This window comes from Ovis canadensis, chromosome 13, assembly GCF_042477335.2.
Source record: "Ovis canadensis isolate MfBH-ARS-UI-01 breed Bighorn chromosome 13, ARS-UI_OviCan_v2, whole genome shotgun sequence".
Lineage (NCBI taxonomy): Eukaryota > Metazoa > Chordata > Mammalia > Artiodactyla > Bovidae > Ovis > Ovis canadensis.
Window position 1 is genome coordinate 19,046,053 of NC_091257.1, and position 23,590 is coordinate 19,069,642.

The 23,590-nt window shown below is 42.7% G+C and overlaps 1 protein-coding gene across 7 annotated transcripts in view; it reads left to right on the forward strand.

Moving 5' to 3' along the window:
• Nucleotides 1–23,590, forward strand: part of SLX4IP (SLX4 interacting protein) — a 210,919-nt gene that overhangs the window by 172,355 nt on the left and 14,974 nt on the right. For all 7 annotated transcript variants that reach the window (XM_069547082.1, XM_069547084.1, XM_069547086.1 and 4 more), the window contains 2 exons: nucleotides 13,227–13,304; nucleotides 16,815–16,903. In XM_069547082.1, coding sequence (XP_069403183.1) covers nucleotides 13,227–13,304; nucleotides 16,815–16,903 — 167 coding nt within the window. The remainder of the gene's footprint in view (nucleotides 1–13,226; nucleotides 13,305–16,814; nucleotides 16,904–23,590) is intronic.

Here is a 23,590-nt window from a genome sequence, read left to right on the forward strand (position 1 = left end):
GTTGCAGGAATCCTATGCATGTGTCAAAGACCCTAGCTTTGGAGATTCAGATTCCCCAAGTGATTTAGATATGGGCAGAGAGCTCATGCTTGGGAGTTAGAAAAACTTGAGACCCATAGATGGTTGCTTGAACTTCACAGTGGTTTATTTAATAACTAGAAGAGACAGTAGGATTGATGATAAATGTTGGACATATTTGGTGTTTTTATCCATGGTTGGATGAGTGCATCAAAAATGGCAAAAAGACCTAGTGCCTTGTAAAGGAGATACAAATCCCAAATGACTGACAATCCTGAGAGGAACGCTCGTTGCAGACATAGGCTGAGTAGCGGATAGAGAACAGAAAACAGCCTACTTTCCACCCGGAGGAGAAAGCAGTGACCGCCTGTGTGAAGGCCGGAACCACAGTGAGGGCCTCAGTGACTGAGAGGCGGGCCTGCTGAGAGGGCCAGCAGAGCCTGGGCAGCGAAACGGGGGTGCGTGATGCGCTGCCTTCACTTCTGCAGTTTCCCCTGGAGCGCCTCATCTTTGCAGAGTGCCTGGAATAGACGCTTGTCCTTTTGTGCCCTCTTTATCAGCCTCATTCATCCTTTTGCTGTGGAGTTAGCTGAGAAGTGCTCTCAGCCACCTCTTGTTTGTCAGCTCCTAGTGTTTCAGTGTTTGCCTGCCTTTGCTAATGCATTTGATCTTGAAACTCTTTTCCCTTACCTTCTAAGACCTCTCTGCCCTGGTTGCCCCTCTCCTGTCCAGCCATGTCTCCTTGTCCTCTTCACGTCTCTTTTGACATGCTCCACGGTGGACATTTTTGCCCTTTGGCCAGAGTTGACTCAGCATCTGTCTCCGGTCTTGACGTCCCTCTGAAGTCCATGCCTCATTTCTGTGTCCTTCCCAGACAGCTATGTTCACTGTCTGAAGCTTGGGTCATGGTCTTACCGATCTCCACCACCACCAGCCCCCAACCCCGTTCCCTTACAGGCCTCCACTCACCCCATCAACAAAGCCAGGACCCCCCTCTGCCCTCGTTGGTTGTCGACCACCAAACCTGTTTCTGCTTCCGTCCCTGAAATGTCCCTTAAACATGTCCCTTTCTATTAGTCCTGTGACGACCCACGATCCTCATCTCGCCCCGCTTGGCTTGCGAGAACTTCTACCAGTTTCTGCCGCTCTGTGCCATCATGGAAATGCAGGACCATGTGCTACATATTCTGACTTTTCAAGCAGAGCTGGAAGTCCATATTTTCATGTAAACTTTCTGAATCCTTAAAATGCTTGTAACTGATTTAGAAACTTTGATAACACCATGTGCACCTTCGTAGGCCACTAGTTTGTAATGTTTTACTTAAACATAAGGTAAAAATATCATAAGAAAATGATAATGTAAGTGATTTTGTTGTCTTTTTGGCATGAGAAAAAGCTTTATATCAGAATTTCAAAACAAGACATGTATTTGACTAAATAAAATTGGAAAATACTTTGGCCAAATAAAAATACTATAAACAATTAAAATATAAGTGATACTATGGGAAGAAAAAATTTTCAGGTAAAGGTCAATGTAGTTCTTATAAAATTATGCTTATAAATCAGTGTAAAAGATAACTTCAGAAAAGCTCTGTTCCCTAATAGAAATAAACAGAGGACGTGTACAAATACAAATGAATCTGAAATAAAGCTTGTCCTTACTTGCAGTCAAAGAAATAGAGATTAAAAAGCCGTGAGCAGTGGTGAAGCCAGGTGCACCTGTTCTGTATTTGAAGGTCCAGTATTGGTGCAAATGTGGGGAAATGGGCATGATGGTATACTCCTGGTAGGAATTTGAATTGGGCTTCCCTGGTGGCTTAGATAGTAAAGAATCCACCTGCCATACGGGAGACCTGGATTCGATCCCTGGGTTTGAAAGATCCCTGAAGAAGGAAATGGCAACCCACTGTGGTATTCTTGCCTGGAGAAGTCCATAGACAAAGAAGCATGGTGGGCTACAGTCCATGGGGTCACAAAGAGTGGGACACGACTGAGTGACTAGCACTTTCACACTTGCTTTCACTTTCACACTTTTCTGGAATGGAATGTGGCAGTTTCCCATTAGTCAAAATCTTAGCAGGATTCTGGAAACTAGGAAAAGAGAAAACAAATTTTTCATTAAAAAAAAAATCAAAGTTCCAGCAAACAGTGAAAAAGACACTAGGCGGCAAGAATTGAAGTAGAAAAGACTAATAACTTTCTAAAAGCAGTGAAGAATATGTTCATATGTTCTCTGGTTTAAGAAATCTCAGCATCCCAGCAGGATAAATTTTTCAAAAGACCCTAGATATATTGTAGTAAATTCCAGAACACCCAAGACTTAAAGTGTTAGTCAGTGTTAGACAGGCTTCTCTGTCCCTGGAATTCTCCAGGCAAAACAAAAACTGGAATGGGTAGGGGAATCTTTTTCTCAATCCAGTGACTGAATCCGGGTCTCTCGCATTGCAGGCAGATTCTTCACTGTCTGAGCCACCAGGGAAACCCCTGATGCCCCAAAGTGGGGCCAAAAAAAGAATAAATAGAAAACCTTAATAACCCCTGTTAAAGAATTTAGACCACTATTTCAGAAATACCAGATCTGAACATTTTACCAGGGAATTCCCTCAAAATTTAAGAAATAGATAATTCCAGTTTTGTATAATAGAATAGTAGCTAACATTTCCAACTAATTTTAGCATAACTTGACACTAAAACCAGATAAGGACAATACAAGAGAGGAAAATTTCAAGTCAGTCTACTCAAACAATAAAAATAGAAATCCTAAACTAAATGCTAGCAACCTAAATTTGACGATGTGAAAGAAGAATCATCACATGATGCCAAGTTGGTTCATAATTAGAAAGCCTATTAGTATTTACAACATTAATATGTTATAGGAGAACAATGCATATGGTAACTAGATTGAAAAAAAACTAGCTATCATTCATGATAAAAATTCTTGGAAAGATTAGGATCATGTCTACAAAAGTCTATAGCAAATGTTGTTCTCATTAAACATTAAAAGCAGTCCTTTTGTAACTGTGAGGACCACAAAGGTGGTTACTACAATATTCAACAATTACTGGAGGTTCCAGCCCAAACAGTAAGACAGGGAAAATAAAACAGGTGAAATATTGGAAATAAAGAACAAAATTTTAGGGGGTAAATGTATACATAGAAAAGTCTAAAGGAAATATACAGACTAATTATTAGAATTAAGATTTAATATGTTTTTCAGCTGTAGGTCCCCATATAGAAATCACTTTATTATAGCAGACAGTTGGAAAATGTAATTTTTAGGAGCTGGTATGTATAGCAGTAGCAATAAAAAAAATAGGAAGTTCCTCATAATAAACTTAATAAAGTATGCAATAAATTTATGTAGAAAATTTTTAAACTTTATCAAAAGACATTTTAAAAATCCTTAAAAATAACTGGGAGACTTACCATGTTAAATGCATACGAAATCTCATTATCATAAAGATCTTATATTCCCCAAATTAATCTATAGATTGAAGGCCTTTCTAACCACAGCTCCCAACAGAGTTTTTTTCATGAAGTTCGACAAGCTAATACTAAAAGCTGTATGACAGTACGAAGGACCAAGAGTAGTAACTCCAAGTAACTTTATGAAGAGCGGAAACTGTGTTGAGGGTCAGGAGAGGAACTTGCGCGACTGGATATTGCGATTTATAAATAAAGCTCAGGTAATTATCAGTGTGCACCGACTCTTAGTCAGTGGAATCAAATAACTCAGAAAGACCAGCTTATATATGACAGAGCTGGCATTTCAGATCATTGGGGACCTGCTATTAGACTGTTCAATAGAGAACTGGGGAAAGAAAGTGGACTCCTAATGGACACCATACACAAAGTCAATGCACATAACTTTGAGACTTGTTAAAACATCAGATTACAAAGCAGCATTTCTAACCTGTCTCCATTTGTGTAAACAGAGAGAAGAATATGTGTGTGATTATATATATCTTGAGAAAAGATCTGGAGAATATTGAAGTTAAGGTGACTGTCTCTGGGTGGTTGGATTTTTGCTGATTTAACCATCTCTTTATGCCTCTTTTTTGTTTCTGTTTAGTTTTGCTTTTGTTTTTTAATACATTAAGTGTATATTACTTTTAATTAGTTTTTTTTTCATTTTTAATTTTCCCCGTATTTTGTATCTATTTTATTTTCAGTCTTCTTTGAGATAATCTTTTCAAATTCTTCTCGGCAACTTCCAAACTGCCTCCTCCTTTCACACACAGAAATAGCATTTTCATCGGGATTTTGATTGGAATTGTCTGGTGCATAATAGTCAGTATATGTTTGTGAAATAAATAAATATAGGGACAATTCACATCTTAACACTGGTTAAGCCTTCCAACCAAGAATATGATATGTTACTCAGATCTTTTCAAGTCCTTTTTTTCCTAAATGTGAGCTTTTCTGTTTTTTAAAAATACAGATCTCACAGCTTCATGCAATTATTGTTTTCTAATATGGTATAATCTTTTTGTTTTCCCCCACATTTGAGTTAGACCGTTAACTGTGTAGCTTTACCATCAGGACTTAGAAGTGTCAGAAAGATGATTAAATATAGATAAACACATCCTGTGTAGTGAGGTCAAGGACCTGAGTTTATTTAGCTTAGAGTAAATGACTGCATTGAAACTGAATACCTGTCTCCAAGCACGTGATAGTGGCCAGCTTTCCTTCAACTCTGCTGAAGACAAGACACAGGAAAATGAACTTCAGCTAGAGTGTGAGTGACTCAGATTAAAGATTGCAAACTGACAGTGTGACGCCAAAGCAGCTTTTCTTTGGACTGTAGAGTATATTTTAAAATTTTGAATTCATTGCTAATTTGAAATTTGGGAGGTCTCACATGAAAATTTAGATTTCCAGCTTTTCTGGCAAGGCTTAAAATCTAGTATCCTGTGCCGGACTTTCAGTGGCAACTGATGGCTGGAATTCCGAAGCAACTGCCCCTCTTTAAACCAGCTGTGTGCTTTCTCCAGTTCTCCATGTCAGAACCCAGCCCTTCCTGTTATCTGCCTTGCCCCTTAAGCATTTTAGTCTGCAACTTCAGCTCCAGTGATAAAGGAAGAACTGAGTTGCCCACACACAGGCATGGCATTTTTCATTTTCAGGATTGTTTTTAAACTGTGGTTTAAATATGGTCTGACTACTAAGCAAGAAGTGGACCAGACGACTTCTCAAAGATCTTTCCTGTCCTGTGAGTCTGTGATCCTGTTGGAAGAGTGCCATGGTTCAAGAACTCAATGCATATGGTTTTCGAAGCTGCAGTGCGCCCACTGCAAGACACAGAGCCCACAGAGCTCCTGGTTCAGCTGGTATTTCCTCATGTCGGGCATGGGAAGTTTGACAGATTTTGCAGAGGACCTGTTTCAAGAGCCAAGAGTACAAACAACTAGCTGCTTCATTCAGAAGACTTGTTAAAAGTCTGTTTCTTTTGTACATAGTTATATAAATGTGAGTAAAGGACTTTGTTGGTAACTTTGAGTTTTATAAATATCCAGTATTGCATCACTCCCATCATGACTGTGGGGAACCATTGTTTTGAATATCATTTCATCTGTGCTTGAATATTATCTAAGCACAGTTTTCATATTTAATGGTAAGGATATATATACTCTTATAAACAAAAAAAAAAATAGGAAAGCAGTATGGGGAAAAAATCTGAAGTGATAATGTCTCAGTCTGTGGAAAATTCTTAAAGAGATGGGAATACCAGACCACTTGACCTACCTCTTGAGAAATCCATATGCAGGTCAGGAAACAACAGTTAGAATTGAACATGGAACAACAAACGGGTTCCAGATAGGAAAAGGGGTACGTCAAAGCTGTTTATTGTCACCCTGCTTATTTAACTTATACGCAGAGTACATCATGAGAAACGTTGGGCTGGAGGAAGCACAAGCTGGAATCAAGATTGCCGGGAGAAATATCAATAACTTCAGATACACAGATGACACCACCCTTATGGCAGAAAGCAAAGAAGAACCAAAGAGCTTCTTGATGAAAGTGAAAGAGGAGAGTGTAAAAGTTGGCTTAAAACTCAACTTTCAAAAAACTAAGATCATGGCATCTGGTCCCATCACTTCATGGCAAATAGATGGGGAAACAATGGAAACAGTGAGAGACTTAATTTTTGGCAGCTCCAAAATCACTGCAGATGGTGACTGCAGCCATGAAATTGAAAGATGCTTGCTCCTTGGAAGAAAAGCTGTGACCAACCTGAATAGCATATTAAAAAGCAGAGACGTTACCAACAAAGGTCCGTCTAGTCAAAGCTATGGTTTTTCCAGTAGTCATGTATGGATGCGAGAGTTGAACCATAAAGAAAGCTGAGCACAGAAGAATCAATGCTTTTGAACTGTGGTGCTGGAGAAGACTCTTGAGTCCCTTGGACTGCAGGGAGATCCAACCAGTCCACCCTAAAGGAAATCAGTCCTGGGTGTTTATTGGAAGAACTGATGCTGAAGCTGAAACTCCAATACTTTGGCCACCTGAGGGGAAGAACCAACTCATTTGAAAAACCCTGATGTTGGGAAAGACTGAAGGCAAGAGGAGAAGGGGATGACAGAGGCTGAGATGGTTGGGTGGCATCACCGACTCAATGGACATGAGTTTGAGCAAGCTTGGAGAGCTGGTGTTGGACAGGGAAGCCTGGCGTGCTGCAGTGCATGGGGTCGCAAAGAGTCGGACACGACTGAGTAACTGAACTGAACAGAACTGAACTGATGGGTCTTGTAAATAATAATAGCATGTGGCCAGTGGTATTACATAGAGTCTGTCAGGTTATGGGTAGTGAGGCAACAGGTAGAAAATTTGTTTTGTTTTTTTCCTGACTAAATTTGGCCACAAGTAATTATTTTGCTCACAAGTTTTTTTTTTTTTTTTCTTTTTAATGGATCTAACCAGTTTGCCCATTTGTTTTGGCATCAAATAGACATAGCTTTATTGTGACTCAGAGTCCAGTACTGTCCTTATTTAAAGACATGAAATGTTATCTCAAGGGAAATTTTTTGGAGTCTCTAAATGTCTTGGGTAATAAGTGAAATTTTTAACCCAGGACCAAATATTCCATTTACCCACCCAAATTGTTTCCCAGTTGTGGTCTTAGACTAGGCTCCTGTGTGTATTCTTAAACTTATGAAGGACTCTTGTTTTTGGTTCCCACAGAACAATTTCTTTCTGCATCCACACCCACATCAGCAGTGATGAAGGTCACAGTGAGACCCACAAAATGTTTCAGAGGGCTCCATAAAGTCTTTTCCCAAGGCCCCGCGTCATACTTAGTTTGTCCTTTAAGTTCTAACAGATGGGATCAAACTCATGACTTTTCTAGCCTTGACCATCTGATAAGGACAGGTATCACTTTCCAAATAGGCACAGTTCCCGAAGTCATGACTTACGACATCATTTCTCCAGAACGAAATAGCTTTTAAAAAGATGCAATCTCCATCTTTTAGGTATGTTCTGTGTTCCTGGAGTAGTCCGGCACCAAGATAGTGTCCGTACTTGATAGGTAGCAGCCCCTTCCTTCATGCTGTCCTATTAAATCTTACTCAAGTCTTCACCTGGTGAATGAGCCCTGACTCAGGACCTCAGCCTGAAACAGTCGCAAGTCTGAACTGGCTCACAGGAGGGAGCTGCTGCTAGTTCAGCCAGGAGGCATCTGATTGCCACCAAGTGCCCTTTCTTATAGCAAAGTAGACCAATATGAGACCCACTCTCCCACCTGCTTAGGTAAGTTTACCTTAGCTAAAAGTTGAAGTATTTATAAATTTAAGGTTTGGTTTCTTTGAAATCAACCTTAGGACTAAATCTTCAAATCATCTCTGTTCTAGACTTCAAATTGTGATCACAGCTTTAGTTTAAATTTAAAATTTCCTGCAACAGCTAAGTGAGTGAGCGAAGTCACTCAGTTGTGTCCGACTCTTTGCGACCCCATAGACTGTAGCCTACCAGGCTCCTAAAGAAGCCATCAAAATTAATAAGTGGCTGGCATTCTAAAATAGTGGATAAAAGGGAGAGAGAGATTATTCTAGGTGAAAGAGACAAAACCAGATGCAGTGCCTGACCTTCGGTTGGATTCTAATTCAGGAGGAGTGTCAGTGATTTGGGGGACAGTTTGAGAATTTCATTGTGGACTATTTAAGCAGGAATGTCCTGTCAGTCACGATCATGGGATTTTGTGATGTAGGAGAATGTCACTGTCTAGGAGTCTGTATTACATATTGTGGAGTTATCCATCATGGTGTCTATTCTGAAATGGTATATAGCAAGTATTATGTGAAATATGATGCCGTATTAACCATTATTGAGTCTAGAAGGTGGGCTTTGGTTGCTCCTGGCACTCTTTCTCCACTTTTCTGGGTGTTTGAAATTTTTCCTGCTTGTTGAGTAATGATTCAAAGGAAGGGGTTGTCCCAGGGAGAGAAGTGCTGTGGGCCACAGCAGGTCTTGCTGAGGGCTTCCTGTGGTTTGAGAGAAGGCTTTGCTGGAGGGGATTCACCCAGTCGTGGATGGAGCGTACTGTGAGTGGTGCTTTCCTGCCCAGGCCCCAGGCTAGCCGTCCAGGGGCTCAGCAGGTGAGCCCAAGGCGGTTTCCCAGGCTCCTGTGAATTGCTTTCCTAATCACAGTGGGAAAGGGCTTCCCACCACAAGCTGGACCACAGCTTCCCCTTGGCAGTCTTGCCGAAGCTCAGGTCACATTAGCCAGGAATCCCCTGGAAAACAAGCGAAGCTGGATGGCTTTACAGTAAAAACTCCATGTTGGAGATTTGCTCTTAGTATCTTGGGACTATGAAATATTAATATAATGACCCAAATCAATGACCACTCCCTTCAAAAGTACTATTACTCATTGGAGCACAGTACTACTTAAGACTAGCCTGCTGCCTCGCTAAGTCAGGATGGAACTTGTTCAACTCATATTTGATTTTTTTTGTTTGTTTTTTCCTTTCTATTTCATAAAGTCTCTAAATTTCTAATAAAGCCATTTGAAGCAGTTTATTTTAGACAGAAAGCAAAATGAAATAGTAGCAGAAGTCTGTCCTTAAAGCAGAGACCACCCTTTCTTTATCTCACAAATATGACCCCATCTCCTTTTCTCGGATACTTGATGTTCTTTGGAGAAGAATAGAAGGAAGGCAACAGGTTGTCATCTAGAACGTCATTGAGGGGTTGGGAGGTTGTCTGTTGGAAGGCGGTGGGGAGTCCAGCAGCTCCTTATAAAGCATGGAGCTTGGGAGGCGCAAGGGTGGGAGACTTCGGGGGCTGCTGGGGAGACGATGGTCGCTGGCTGGGACTGGACATCTCGTGCATTAAGCAGTGCAGTGTGTGTCTGTTAGTCTGTCAGTCGTGTCTGGCTCTTTGTGACCCCATACACTAAGCCCTGCCAGGCTTCTCTGTCTTTGGAATTCTCCAGACAAGAATACTAAATTGGGTTGCTGTTCCCTTCTCCAGGGTATCTTCCCAGCCCAGGGATTGAACCTGGGTCTCCTGCATTGCAGGCAGATTCTTTACTGTCTGAGCTACCATGGTAAACCAGTTATTTCTTGAAATAGACCTACCTGAAGACTACTGGTGGAAAGATGCATCCACAACAAAGCAGTTCTCTCTCTAATCCCAGTCTCTATTTGTAGCCAAAGATAGATTTATTTCAGGCTAAGGAGGACCACAGAAGCTCTCAAGAAAATAGGCCTCCTTAATTGTGATTTACAAATGCCTCTAGATTTTGGAATACCATGGCCATGTAATTTTCAGATGAAAAGGTTATCACTTTATGGTTTCCATTTTGTTTCTTCCTCCCAGCCCTGACCCCAGTTCTGGGCTTTTAGAGCATCAGTATTGCAAGCCTGGAGCTGGTGCCTGAGAAGGGGAAGCAGAGGGTCCCCTGGATTCTTTGCCAAGCTGCCATTTAGCTTTTGAGCATAGTGGAGCTTTGTTTGAGCCCCAGATTAGTACACAGTCTCAGAGGCCTGCTCAACTCTGTGAAATTGATGTCATTAAAGAGCAAAGATAATGCAGTCTTTATCACTGCCTGTTATCTGTGGATAAATGAAATACAGCTCCCTAAGTATGTCAGTTCAGTGTATTTCAACAGCTGTGAGTTTCTTTACTTACATATCAGAGTTAGGTTGCTGTAAGAACAGACACAAACACTTTTTGTGTTTTCTTTCTCTTCTGCTTTCTCTTTAAACAGTAAGGTTTCCCGCAGCCAGTATAATTTGGACTAAGCAAGTACAAATCTCTTTTACGTGGTAAACTTACCATTTCTCTTATAGGTGTGTTCAGCAGGGTTTTCCACTAAAACCATAAGAAGACAGCAGTTTAGGAAGGATTCCCTTTAAGACAATCCTGTCCTAGGGGCGGTAAGGGGAGTGGGACAGAGGAGGAAAGATTTCAGTAACCTCTACTCTCCTAGTAATGTCAGTAGTAAAACAGTCAGAGTTTGACTTATGCTGCTTTATTTTCCTAGAGGGGAAGGTGGTATATTGAGACAGCTGACCAAGCAGGATTTAGTTACCGCTCAAGCGGTATCTCCAGATACCAGGCTTCCTGAACTCATACTGGAACTTTCCTAGTCAACTTCAGATTCAGCCCCTTCCTCCCAATAACACTTTATTCCTGGAGATTTTGTACAGCGAAAAGAGTTTTGAGAATTGGAGCATGTTCTCTGACCCCTAATCACGTGGAGCTATAAGCGTTAAAGTGTGATCCGCAGCAAAGGCAGAGTACTTTGATAACGCATTTTTGTTGTTGTTCAGTCCTTTGCAAAACTCACATAATAAATCATTACTTTGAAAATCACTTCTCTTTGTGTGTTTCTATGCCCCTGACTGTTAAGTCTCCTACCATCCCCCTCCCCCAGCTGCAAGACAAATAAACAGATGTGGATGTCACTTCCACTCTCGCGGTGACCTAAGGGCCGAAGCATTTGTTTTAGAGCGCTCAGAATAATGCCAGTGGTGTGCATATTTCGTTTGACATTTTAAGCAGAAGAAAGCCACATGACCAAAATGCGATCCACTGCAAGTGTGTTAGGAAACAACATATTTCATCTCCGTAAACCTGGAGATTATCCTGTCATAGATGTCACTGTCGTGGTGAAATCCCCATGGCTAAAGCAATTGTGCTGTCACAGCTTGTGTGGAAGATCAGGTCTGTGGTCACTGATGTTCTGGATCTTTCTACAAGGGTGACAGAAGGATGCTTGGATGTAAAACTGGAAACTTCTTTAATTGTATTCTTTATATATAAATTATTTCAAAACAATGATTGTATTGGTCTTTGGAGAGTCCAGTGGACCTGGAGACCACCTCTTTTAACTCCTGGACCTTCCAGTTTCATGACTAAAATCCTGACTCTGAGGATAAGCGATTTGCTGAAGCTGTTTGGGGACCTAGGAACCCTCACCCTTCTTCGGTGGGCCTTTCCTTTCTGATTCTTCCACCAGGTTCCTGACTGTGTTAACCAGACATTTTTACTTGATCATTTCGGGAGGCTCATTGACAGAGTGCTTTATACTCGGAACAGGGCAGGAAGGGAGGAAAGAAGGGAGGGATGGAGAGAGGAGGGAACTGTGCTGGCATTTCCCGTGACTACGGGAGTTTCGTTGCTGCAGAATTTGATGATTGTAAGAGGAATGGTAATATCTCAACCGTTACAGATGGTGCAGTGCACTCCTTCAGACCAGGTTTCTTTCGCTTAACTTTATATTTGTGAGATTTAGTCCTGATATGGTCTCTAGCTGAAGTTCATTTACTTTTAGGGGCAGAGTAGGATTTGCACTGTGTGACTGTTACCTCCCCCACACCCCACTTTGTTTTCAATGAAAAATTCTACTTTTGATGGATATTTGCATCAGTTCTGGTTTGGGCCTTCTGTGAAAAGTGCTCTTCATGCACCCAGTGTTTATGCTTGGGTTCAGCTTTAGATGCTGAAAGCAGCTGTCAGTGCATGAGAATTCCTGTGAGCCCGCATTCTTGCCAACAGTTGGTGTTCATGGCCTTTTCCAGTTTGGCCGTTCTGGTGGTTGGAGAGTTTTTTCTGCCTCTTTTTTTGGGGGAGGCAGGGGGACTTATGTCATATTCCGTTTCATCACATCCTATATAAATACTTTACTTGAATTAGAATAACTTATAGGCAAAACACATTCCTCTTCAAATAGTTTAAACTCTTCATTATGTGAGCTGATAAGCAGCGAGCATCAGAAAGTGGCCAATGATACAACCGCTCGGCCTGAATTAAGCACCCTACCTGAGGGCCTGATTGTTAGGCCTGTTTGGTCCGACCTCCTCAGTTAGGCCATTTTCCAGATAGAGTAACTGAGCTGCTTCAGGGATTGGAGGCCGTTCCAGGTGCCGTGGCCAGGCCTCCTAGGAGTTACTCTTCCCCTGGAAGAGGCCCCTACAGGTCCTCCTACTCTGACTCACTAGGCAATTGCTGAGTGCTCACTGGGCGGCAGGCACTGGGCTGGGCCTGTGGGGTTCCTTCTCAGAGATGTGTTTAGTTTGATGCTGACCTTGTTCACTTTACCGTGTTTTCATTCTACTTTATTGCAGTATAGTTGATTTTCACTGTTATGTTGGTTTCAGGTGTACAGCAGAGTCATTCAGTTATGCGTGTATATATGCATTCTTTTTCATACTCTTTTCCATTATGGTTTATCAGAGGATACTGAGTGTAGTTCTCTGTGCTGTACACTAGGTCCTTGTGGATTATCTCTTTATATGTGCTGCTGCTGCTGCCAAGTCGCCTCAGTCGTGTCCGACTCTGTGCGACCCCATAGACGGCAGCCTGCCAGGCTCCCCCGTCCCTGGGATTCTCCAAGCAAGAACACTGGAGTGGGTTGCCATTTCCTTCTCCAATGCATGAAAGTGAAAAGTGAAAGTGAAGTCGCTCAGTCGTGTCCGACTCTTAGCGACCCCATGGACTGCAGCCCACCAGGCTCTCCATCCATGGGATTCTCCAGGCAAGAGTACTGGAGTGGGGTGCCATTGCCTTCTCCCTTTTTATATGTAGTAGTGTGTGTATGTTAATCCCAAGCTCCTAATAGATCCCCCTTCACATTTCCCCTTCGGTAACCATAGGTTTGTTTTCAAAATCTGTGAATCTGTTTCTGTTCATAAGTAAGTTCATTTGTATCATTGTTAAAGTTTGATCTCACACATGAGTGATGTATGATACTCACTTTTCAGGTTACGGCTTTCACATCACAGCCTATTTCCTCAAAAGAGGAATACGTCTCCACTGCCTGAGGGGCTCACCAAGGACAGGTAAGAAGCCAATTTCTTGGGTCATTCTGCACAATGAGTGTGTCCTTAGAGAAGGAATGAAAATTAAGGAATCACGATTCCTAGTGGCCACATAGCCTTCATGAAACTGAAGTACTAATTAAGAGTGTTTGCAAGCGCTTGAGATTATTTTTTTCCATCTTGCTCTGTTCACTGCCTGCCTCAGCCCAGTGAGTGGGGCCACGCTCCGCCTTCCTTTCCTGCTGCCTCTCGGCACTTGAGCATCCAGAGTCACTTCAGGCAGTTAGACCACTGTCTGTGCACACTGAGGCCCTGGAGTACAGAGCGAGCGTGAGTATGAAAACGGTGCATTCCCGGCCCTGAGCCGCCAGGGCCTCTCCGTAGGTGTGTGGTGGGGCCCTCTGCCCCCACGACTTCCCGAGTCAAGATGTTCACTGAGGAGATGAGGTCAAGTGTGTCCAGCCAACAACAACAGAGTCAGATGCTAACAACTGCTCTCCAAGTCCATCTGAGCTTTGGAAAGAAAATTTAACTCAGCTTCCTTTGCTGATTTTAGTAAATAAGATATGAAACAGGGACATTAAAAATGAACTGTGCAGCAACTATACTCCAGTAAAAACTTAGGAAAAAATAAAAGCAGTAGTACTTCCAAGTAAAATACAGTATTCTAAACAAAGCAACAACAACAAATGAACTGTATAAAGGTTTGGTCTTGGAGTCTGTGCAATTATCTGCCCTTTCTTAACTTTAAGTGTCACTTGTCTATACTACTGTCACGGTGGGGCCTTCCACTCTATTCAATCCTCTTAGTAAAATAAATCAGTTAACTTTGTATCTGTTAAAATACAGCCTAGCTACCCTTCATGGTAGGGACTGCCATTGCCTAAATTTTTATTCAAATGTTCATGCAAATCTCAATTACAACCTAAGCAGAGTGAAGGGCTTTCTGTTGATAAAATACCTAGCACCAAATTGTTTAAAATCTGCTATTCTAGCATTCTTATTTTCCGAGGAATCATTTGATAGAACTGATAATTTTGAATTCTAGTTCTTTTAAAAAAAATACTTTATTTATTTATTTAGCTGTGCTGGGCCTTAGTTGTGGCATGTGGGATCTAGTTTCCTGATCAGGGACTGAACCTGGGCCCCCTGCTTTGGGAGGGTTAGGGAAGTCTCTTAAATTCTGATTCTGATTCACTGATGAGCTACTGTATTTCAAGATTGTCCTGTTGGGAGAGGGAGTACAAGTAATGAATTCTGTGGCTCTATTTCCCTTTCTAGAAAGTCGGAAACAGACTGGTTATCACTTATCTCAATAAGATGTTCTAAGAATTAGTGAAGAAATGTTAACTGCTTTGTTAACTGTGTTTTTCTGCCTTTTCAGAGTCCCATCTATAGTTACCTAGCCAGATAAAGCATCCGTGTAGTGAAAGTGAAAGTCACTCAGTCGTGTCCAACTCTTTGCGACTCCATGAACTATACAGTCCATGGAATTCTCCAGGCCAGAATACTGGAGTGGGTAACCTTTTCCTTGTCCAGGGGATCTTCCCAACCCAGGGATGGAATCCAGGTCTCCAGCATTGCAGGCAGATTCTTTGCCAGCTGAGCCCCAAGGGAAGCCCAGAGCATCCATGTGGGGTCAGAGGTTAAACACACCCAAGCCCCCTGCAATGGGGGTTTCTGCCCGAGGACCAGAAGGGAGAAACAGAACAGCATGTCAGGCCCTGGTTGCAGAGCCTGAGCCGCTGCACGTCTCGTGGTGAGCAGTGAAGCACCAGGGCGGGGTTCTGAGCAGGGTAAGCGGAGCTGTTGTGGAAACTGCTAACCCACTTGCCCCAAGTAGAATGAGTTGGAGGAGAGAAGGCAACCCCCAGGGAGACAGCAGGTGAGGAGAGAGTGGATCCCAGAACATCGTTTGGGTGTAATGCAGCCTCTCCACGTGGCTGAGGCACTGGCTGCGGGAGTCACGTGTCTGCGTAACCGACACTTTCACGCCTGCTCTCTGTCGCTGTCTCAGGGCCCTCCCACTGTCGTTTCTTGTGGGCAGTGTGCATTGTATGTAAAAGGCTTCACTTTCATGACTCAGAATAATAAAAATCGGTCACATCTAAAAGGAAGGCTTCCCCTTTTAGAAAAAATTAGCTTTATTTCCGTTGTAAATACGATACATGTGTATTATACAAATACTGAGGCAGTTGTTTAGTCGCTGAGTCATGTCTGACTCTTCTGCGACCCCATGGACTGTAGTCTGCCAGGCTCCTCTGTCCATGGGATTTCCCAGGCAAGAATACTGGAGTGTGTTGCCATTTCCTTCTCCAGTTCAGCCAGTACAACCAAGTAAAAAACAGGGGAAGAGAAGACCCTCCCACTCCCCATCCTCCACCCCAGAATATTCACTGTTAACGTGGGCTAAACGTCACTCCAGACATCACCCCAGAGGTCAATGGGGGCTGTGTGGATGAATGGAGAGATGGACAGACAGATGGAGAAGGAGGCACATTTACTATTCAATCATCCTTTCACTGAATGTTGAGGAGTCTGGTTCTGTGATTCATTTAACCTTCCCCACCCGGAAGTCAGTGGTTTTGCTTTAAGAAATTGTAATCATAGGTCACTGCGGCTGTGGTATAGTTGGACCAGCTTTCCTATTGCACATCTTTTAAAATTTATTGTATTGTTTCTGGCTGCGCTGGGTCTTTGCTGTGCGCAGTCTTTCTCTAGTTGGGCAAGGGGAGCTGCTCCCTAGCCGCAGTGTGCCAGGCTCCTCATCGCAGTGGCTGCTTTTGTTGCAGGGCGCAGGCTCAGGGCAGGCTTCAGGAGTTCAGGCTCATGGACTCCTGAGCACGGGCTCAGTAGTTGCAGTGCACATGCTGAGTTGCCACACCACATGTTCAGTCTTCCTGGACCAGGCATTGAACCCACATCTCCTGCACTGGCAGGCAGATTCTTAACCACAAGACCCCCAGGGAGGTCCTCCTATTGCACATTTAACCATTTCCTTAAGAATGATCGTTAATTCCTAATCTCCGACACTGCTCTTTTCATAGCCTGGTTCAGACTGGGAATTTGCCTTGCAGCCTAGGGAACCTCTCCAAAGCCAGGTGACTGAAGAGGGGAGAGGGAAACTAGCAAAAACACTGGCAAGGTGTGTTTTCAGATTTCTTCCCTCTTCCAGTGTATGTCTGAACACTCAGTAGTAAATGTTGGTCCTGTCTCCCAAATGTGAGTCTGAACAGAAAATAGCAAACTGACCCAGGAGGAAAGCTGTGATGGCCCTGGGCGCCTGGGGATTTCTAGGGATACCATGGTCCAGGGGCTCAGGTAGATCCATCTGCAGCCTCCTCCTCTGCCCCTGGAGCTTTGTGCTTGCCCTGCGCTGCTGATGGCAAACCCTGGAAGGAGGGGAGGGGAGAAGACACCTGTCTGATACATACATGCTTATCGTTGTAAGGCAGAATTCTTGGACCAAGCATTTCTGTGTTCAAAGTCTTTTGACACCTCGAGTGATGTGATTTCTTTCCTTTTGTACAGAACTCCAAGTGTTTCCCGACAGGTTTGTGGTCTGCGTAAGTCAGCTTGCGTTCAGTCGTGATCTTTCGGCAAGTCAGAGTGAAGATTTGGTATGTATGAAAAGCTCTATAAGTAAATCTGCTTGAATGAAAAGTTACTGTAATAAATAGAAGAACTGTTGAGCCCTCAGTGCATGTTTTAAGGGACCAAAAATGTCCTATCTATTTTGCGTGATACTATTGATTAATTGATATGCTCTTTTTTTTCCTGAAGACTTCTTGAGAATTTAGCGTGATCAGTAGTATAGCAACATAAAATGAGAAAGCACATACTACAAAAACCATGAAAATGCTTCTGATAGTATTCAAATGAAATATAAAGCATTCTTTAAATGAAGTGAGGCAAAATCTACATGTTTCCACTGGAAGCTTTCATTGGGGTCAGTGGCTTTTGAATTTTATTCCATGGTGAATCACTGACATTTTCATGAAAACCAGTACTTTACCCCAGTATGCTCTTTCTTAACTGATAGAATTTGTTTTCTCTCTCTTTTCTTGGGCTCAATTTTGAGCTCCGTCAGTCTTATTTCTGTTTCAGCGGAGCTCTTTATGCAGACAAACAGATTCTGAAAATTCACTCCTAATGTTATAGCTTACAGCCTTGTCTTTTAAACTTAGCATATACATTTGAGAGTCGCTGTGGGAGGGTGTGTGTGTGTGGAGGGTGTGTGCGTGTGTCTTGCTGCAGTCATAGCCCAATCTGTTTGAGCTTACCTCTGTACCAATTTTTGTTCTTCATATTTTTGGACTTGGACTTGTGACTTGAAACTTTAACAAAAAGGAAAAAGCGTCTAGCAGATCTTAAACCTAGACATGATATATGTCATGATTGTTATGCTTCTAAAATAATTTGTGGGGATATTAGATTACTCCTTATGTTTGTTATCTTTTAATCCATTTGAAATTTGGCCCTCATGGTCCAAAACCAGCTTCTTATCTCATCTTAAATAAATACATAAGAAAAGTGTTTTAGAGACTAGAAGGCTGAACAGAGACCCAAGAAGAGTCTTCTGAGGATTCGTATTTAAATTTAGATACCTTTGTCCAGAACAGGTGAGCCCTTCAGAAAATCCAGTGAGACACTTATTCCATCTAGCAGCTAAACTCTTAATATACCTATTAAGTGCAATAAATGAAGCACATCTAGTGACAAGTGTTAAAAGTTTATTTCAGAAGCATTTCTAGAATGTTGAATTATCTTAGTAAATTAACAAATACTAAAGTAATAATGCTGCTGCCAAACAACTGTAATGCAATATAGCTTAACTGATTCTCAGACCAATGAAAACACTGATTTGTGGTTCGAGAAGACAATTAATTGTACCACAAAGTATTACTGTTTGCAGATAGAATACAGAAAAAATTAGATCTTGTATGACATGTAATATTAATACTTAATATTTTTAATTATTAAGGATGAGTTACAACATCTCCATACAAATGAAATGTTGTCCTCCTTAGGGGTACTGGTATTTGTACAGATGTAAGCTTTCTATAGCTGCTGTCATATATATCTTATAATCTGGAGGACTTCCTAAACGTGAAGAATTTTCATTATGAAAAGTTGACTGGTCTGAGCCTTTTGCACGAGCCAGTTCCGTTTTATCTTCGAAATGTTCTGATATCCAGGGATAACACTGGGAGTTCACCAAGTCAGCTTATGAGAAAAATGCCATTTCCATCTTGAGGCTCTTTCACTGTTTTGCGTGCTTCCCTTTAGCTGTGGTCAGCCTTGAGCTGCCCTTGTCCCCACCTCTGACCATCCTTCACATGCACGCTTCCCTTGGTCAGCTAACGCCCGGCCCTAAGGGGGCGGCTTCAATCCCTGGCACCTCCGAGCCCCACTCTGTGTGGCCAGCCCACCTGTGCAGCCTCTCCTCATGGGCCTGTCCCCTACTTCCTTGAGAGCCTGCTCCAGGAATAATAGCACACCCAGGTCAAGCAGGGGGCCCTGGCACCCACAAATGCCCCGTCCAGCCAAGACCCCAGTCCTTCCGTCCCAGGCACCTCCGAGTCAATCCTCGCTGACGCTTGGCCTCTGCAGAGCCCTCCCGTCCCGACTACATGAGGATCAAGGAACATCGTTCCCTGCCAGGACGGCCTCCTGCTGGGAGTAGCCCATGAGGTCTGGCCCTCTGACTAGCCCTTGAACTTCCTTATGTCCCTTAAAGCTTCAGATCATTTTATCCGTTCACACGGACACTAGCCCCGGGGCAGGATCCATCTCATTTCTCGCTGTAGTTACTCTCCAGGAACTGGGGGAGGCCTGGGAGCGGGCTTCCTGAGCGGCGTATTGGAGACGTCTTTGGGAAGAACGGCAATCATTTGTCCGGAAACTGGTGGCTTCGCTCCCTCTTCCCCAGCTTCCCCCTTTCCCAGCCGCAGAAGCGGCGGGGGAGAGTGGGCACCGGGCAGAGCCTGGCCGCCTTACTCGTGCTGTGGCCCCAAGTAAAGGTTGCCTCCTCCTTCCCCTTTCCACATTTCCAATCGGATCTTCAGTGTTGAAGTGACAGCCGCTGGGAAACCCGGGAACATCTATTCAGAGCTGCTCCGCCTGGATGCAGGGCAGCCCACGAAAGCAGCCGTGCCAGACAAAGGAGTGCCCAGGGAGCCCCCCCTCTTCAAGGGCAGAGCAAGTGCAACCACGCCGCTGCAGGCACTGGGAAGGTCTGTCTCCCACCCTGCACGAGGGCCCCAGGCGGGGAGGCGCTCCGTGTTGCAAGAGCTCTGTCCCCCAGTGCCCACATGCCAGGGATGTGGGAATCGTGCTGTGTACTTTGGGAAGAAAGGGCATGATTACGGGATGAGTCACTGTATTTTTCTTACTATAGTTTCTCATAAGAAATCTCGGAGCCCTGATAGTCTCAGTTTTGGATCTATTGCTAGAAGTGGGTCCTTTTGCAGTTTTTACCTTTAGTTTCAGAGTTTTATTTTTCCCCCACCTTCTTTTCCTTAAAAATATGAACAGCAGGAAGCTCAGCATGCCCCGTTCCGGCAGTGCTGTCTTGCGTATTTACAAACCCCAGTCCCTGTGACTGCTTTCTCTGATGCAAAGCCTGGGAACCTTTGGGAACGTCAAAATTAGTTCTCATTTTTATTATTCCTTTATTAAGGGAAATAACCAATAATAACTGAAGCCATAATTTTACTTTCCAAAGTAGTAAGTTTATTGTGTAAATAATCGCAGACCCATCTGGATCTGGGACATTTCAGAGTTAGCACAAAGCTGCTGTCTCACAGAGCGCTGGTTACAGCCACTCCTAGTCTCTCGTGGCCCTTCCCATCTGTTCTTACCATCACGTTCTACCATAATTTGCTGAGTGCTGACTCTGTGCCAGGAACTCTGGCAGGCACTGGGGAAACAAAGAAAAAGAAAAAAATCATTCTTGCCCTCAAGGAGCTTCCAGTCTGGCAGATCAAGGGCTGTGAAGGTGACCTGGCGACCCAAAAATTTTAATTTAGAGAGAGCCTCCCTTTTTTTTAAGGCATATCCATTCTGTACCTTAATGGTTCATTTGGCCCCTCTCTACAATTCAGAAGGAAAGTTCAAAAGATTTATTTTCTTTTAAACCTAAGCTGTAAAAACCTGTGATTCCTTGGGAAATTTAAAAATGGTGTTTAGTACTAGTGCTTCATAAAAGTGGATGTGGGCGCTAAGATGTTTGGACTGTCTTCCTCACCTTCCTTTGAGCTGTGACCAAGCTATGAAAGCATCTGTCAAGAGTCTTCAGAAAGCACTGCTCTGCACCAGAGCATCCTCTCAGTGGAAGGGTTGCTGTCATGCCCAACAGGAGACAATAGTTAAGCACTAAACTGAGCATTTCTTTTTAAGTTGAACTATCGTTCAACCTTAGAGAACACTCCTTCTAGTTTATGAGTATAAAATTGAAGTGAAAATGAGTCTAAAGAAGCAGTAAACTGCCCTTGCCTGGGTTATTTTTAGCCTGGCTGTCCTATTTCTCAGTTGTGAGTAACTGAACCTCAGTGGGCCTTAGCCCTCCTCTCAGTCAAGCGAGAGAGTATCAGAGTATATAAAAAATCCTTTCTCACACTGTTTCTACCAGACAAAGTGGATGAAAATACAGCTAAATAAAAATCACAAAATAATTTTACACAAAAAAGCACTTGATTGTAGCTTTAAAAATTTGAGATTGGAAAAAAAACTCAAGGGAGGATTATATTTTAATCTTAGGAAAGATAAATAGAAATTAAAAGGAAACATTTTAGTCCTGAATTTTTTGTTGTTGGTGTTCAATCGCTAAGTCATGTCCAACTCTTTGTGACCCCATAGACTGCAGCATGCCAGGCTTCCCTGTCCTTCACTATCTCCTGGAATTTGCTCAAACTCATGTCCATCGAGTCAGTGATGCCATCCAACTGTCTCAGCCTCTGTCGTCCCCTTCTGCCTTCAATCTTTCCCAGCATCAGGGTCTTTTCCAATGAATCAACTTTTCGCATCAGGTGGCCAAAGTATTGGAGCTTCAGCTTCAGCATCAGTCCTCCCAAATAAATGTTCAGGATTGATTTCCTTTAGGATGGACTGGTTTGATCTCCTTATAGAAGAAATAAAAAGAATTTGTGTACTAACTTCATAACCAAACAACAGAATTATTTAACTTTCATGAGCAAACTTCGATATAAGGTTAAAACAGATCATTCAAGAAAAGAACTCTTGTTTTAATACCAAAAATATTAAGTAAGTAGTGGATGATTTTTCTAGGTTTTTCTTACTGTATCATAGACTTTAAGAATCCATTCTTCTTGTTGTATTTCCTAAACAGTGCTAGTGGTAAATTATATGGAAGCCATTAACAAGAGATTCTTGTAGCACCAGGAAAATTTCCTTGAGTGGGAAGAGGTAATTTCCATATTTCACATTTCCCACAGTGTTTTGAAGTTGGTTTTTTACTTAATAACAGCTTACCAAAATTGTACATGTTCACTGTACAAAAAATTTCAGAATCAAAACATATACAAAGAAAGTAAAAATTACCCATAACTCCCAACCCAAAGATAGCTTCTGTTAATGACCTAGTCTGTACTCCCCTATACTTCATACTTGATAACTGAGGTTGGTCTGTATTTAGTTAACAGGACCCATTCATTTGTGAATTGTGTGTTTATGTCCATTTTTCTATTGGTATTTTTGTATTTCACAAACTTCTTACTATATAAAAACTTCTTACATAGTAAGGAAAATAACTTTCAGTGAATTTATCATTTTTCTTTTCAATCACATGTCATTTTTGCTGCCTGGTAGATGTCTGTGTCCTCGACAGGGCCTGTGGATGGGCTGGATAAGGATGGGAACTATAGCAGCATCCATCACACGCCTGTCCTGCCCTTCTGTGGCTTGGCAGGGGGATGATCCTAATGGAAATGCTGTGTGTGGGGGGATGAAGATGCTCTTGGTTGGTCTGGTCTGTCTACAATAGTTTTTTTAGACAGTGACAGAGACCATAAGAAAGCTTTTTCTCATGGAATATCTTTTTTTTTTTTAAGATGAGCTATCCTTTGCTTGTATGTTCCAGTAGCCTGAGCTTTTGTTCTCCTTTCCTAATAATAAAATTCTCCCAAAGAGTTAGCCAGCAGTGTGTGTTAATAAGTTGTCTCCTGTCCCCCGTCTCCAGCCCTCCAAAGGAGCCTGCCCTTGGCCGAGTTAGAACAGAAAGCGTAGATAACTCAGCAATGAGACTGGCTCGCTTAGAATAGTTAGAGAGGGTTGATAGAATGGGGAAGATGGAAAGGGTAGTTAGTGCAGGCTGTGTCTGTGCCCCCTGGTCCTTCGGGCCTTTTCCCCGTCATGTATCTTTCCTTCTGAGAGACCTGGTGTCTCCCTTTGATGACCACTTAGGTGATTGATTGACTTAGGGAAAACATGACAGGGAATAAAACAAGTGAAATGGGGACCAAACATGAAATTACAGGACCTGACTTTGACCACTGCCTCTGCCCTCACTCGCTTGATGACGTTGGACAAATCATTTGGCTTCTTGGGATTTGTTAAGCAAAAGTAAAAAGTGATGCCCAGGACTTCCCTGGTCCAGTGTTAGAATCCTCCTTCCAGTGCAGGGGACTCAGGTTCCATCCCTGGTCAGGGAACTGAAATCCCACATGCCTCACGGCAACTAGGACTGTGCCCTGCAACTACTGAGCCCTAGTGGCTCAGCTAAAGAAGCCTGCGTGCTGCAACGAAGACCCAGCACAGTCAAAAAAAAAAAAAGAAGTAAAAGTGATGCCTGCCATGCAAGTGAAACAACAAATATAAAAATGTCTTATAAATTCTAAAGTCCTGATGCAGTATTAATTATCGTCATCACCATCATCATTCTCATCATTCCCGTTCACCATTCTTCCTGTTCTTAACCTGAAGAAGAGCTCATTTAAATGCCATTAATGCTAGATGAAATTAAAAGACGCTTACTCCTTGAAGAAAAGCTATGACAAACCTAGAGAGCGTATTAAAAGGCAGAGACATCAATTTACCAACAAAAGTCTGTATAGTCAAAGGTATGGTTTTTCTAGTAGTCACGTATGGATGTGATAGTTGGGCCATAAAGAAGGCTGAGCACCCAAAAGTTGATGCTCTCAAACTGTGGTATTGGAAAGGATTCTTGAGAGCCCCTTGGACATCAAGGAGATCAAATCAGTTAATCCTAAAGGAAATCAACCCTGAATATTCATTGGAAGGACTAATGATGAAACAAGCTCCAATACTTTGGCCACCTGACGCAAAGA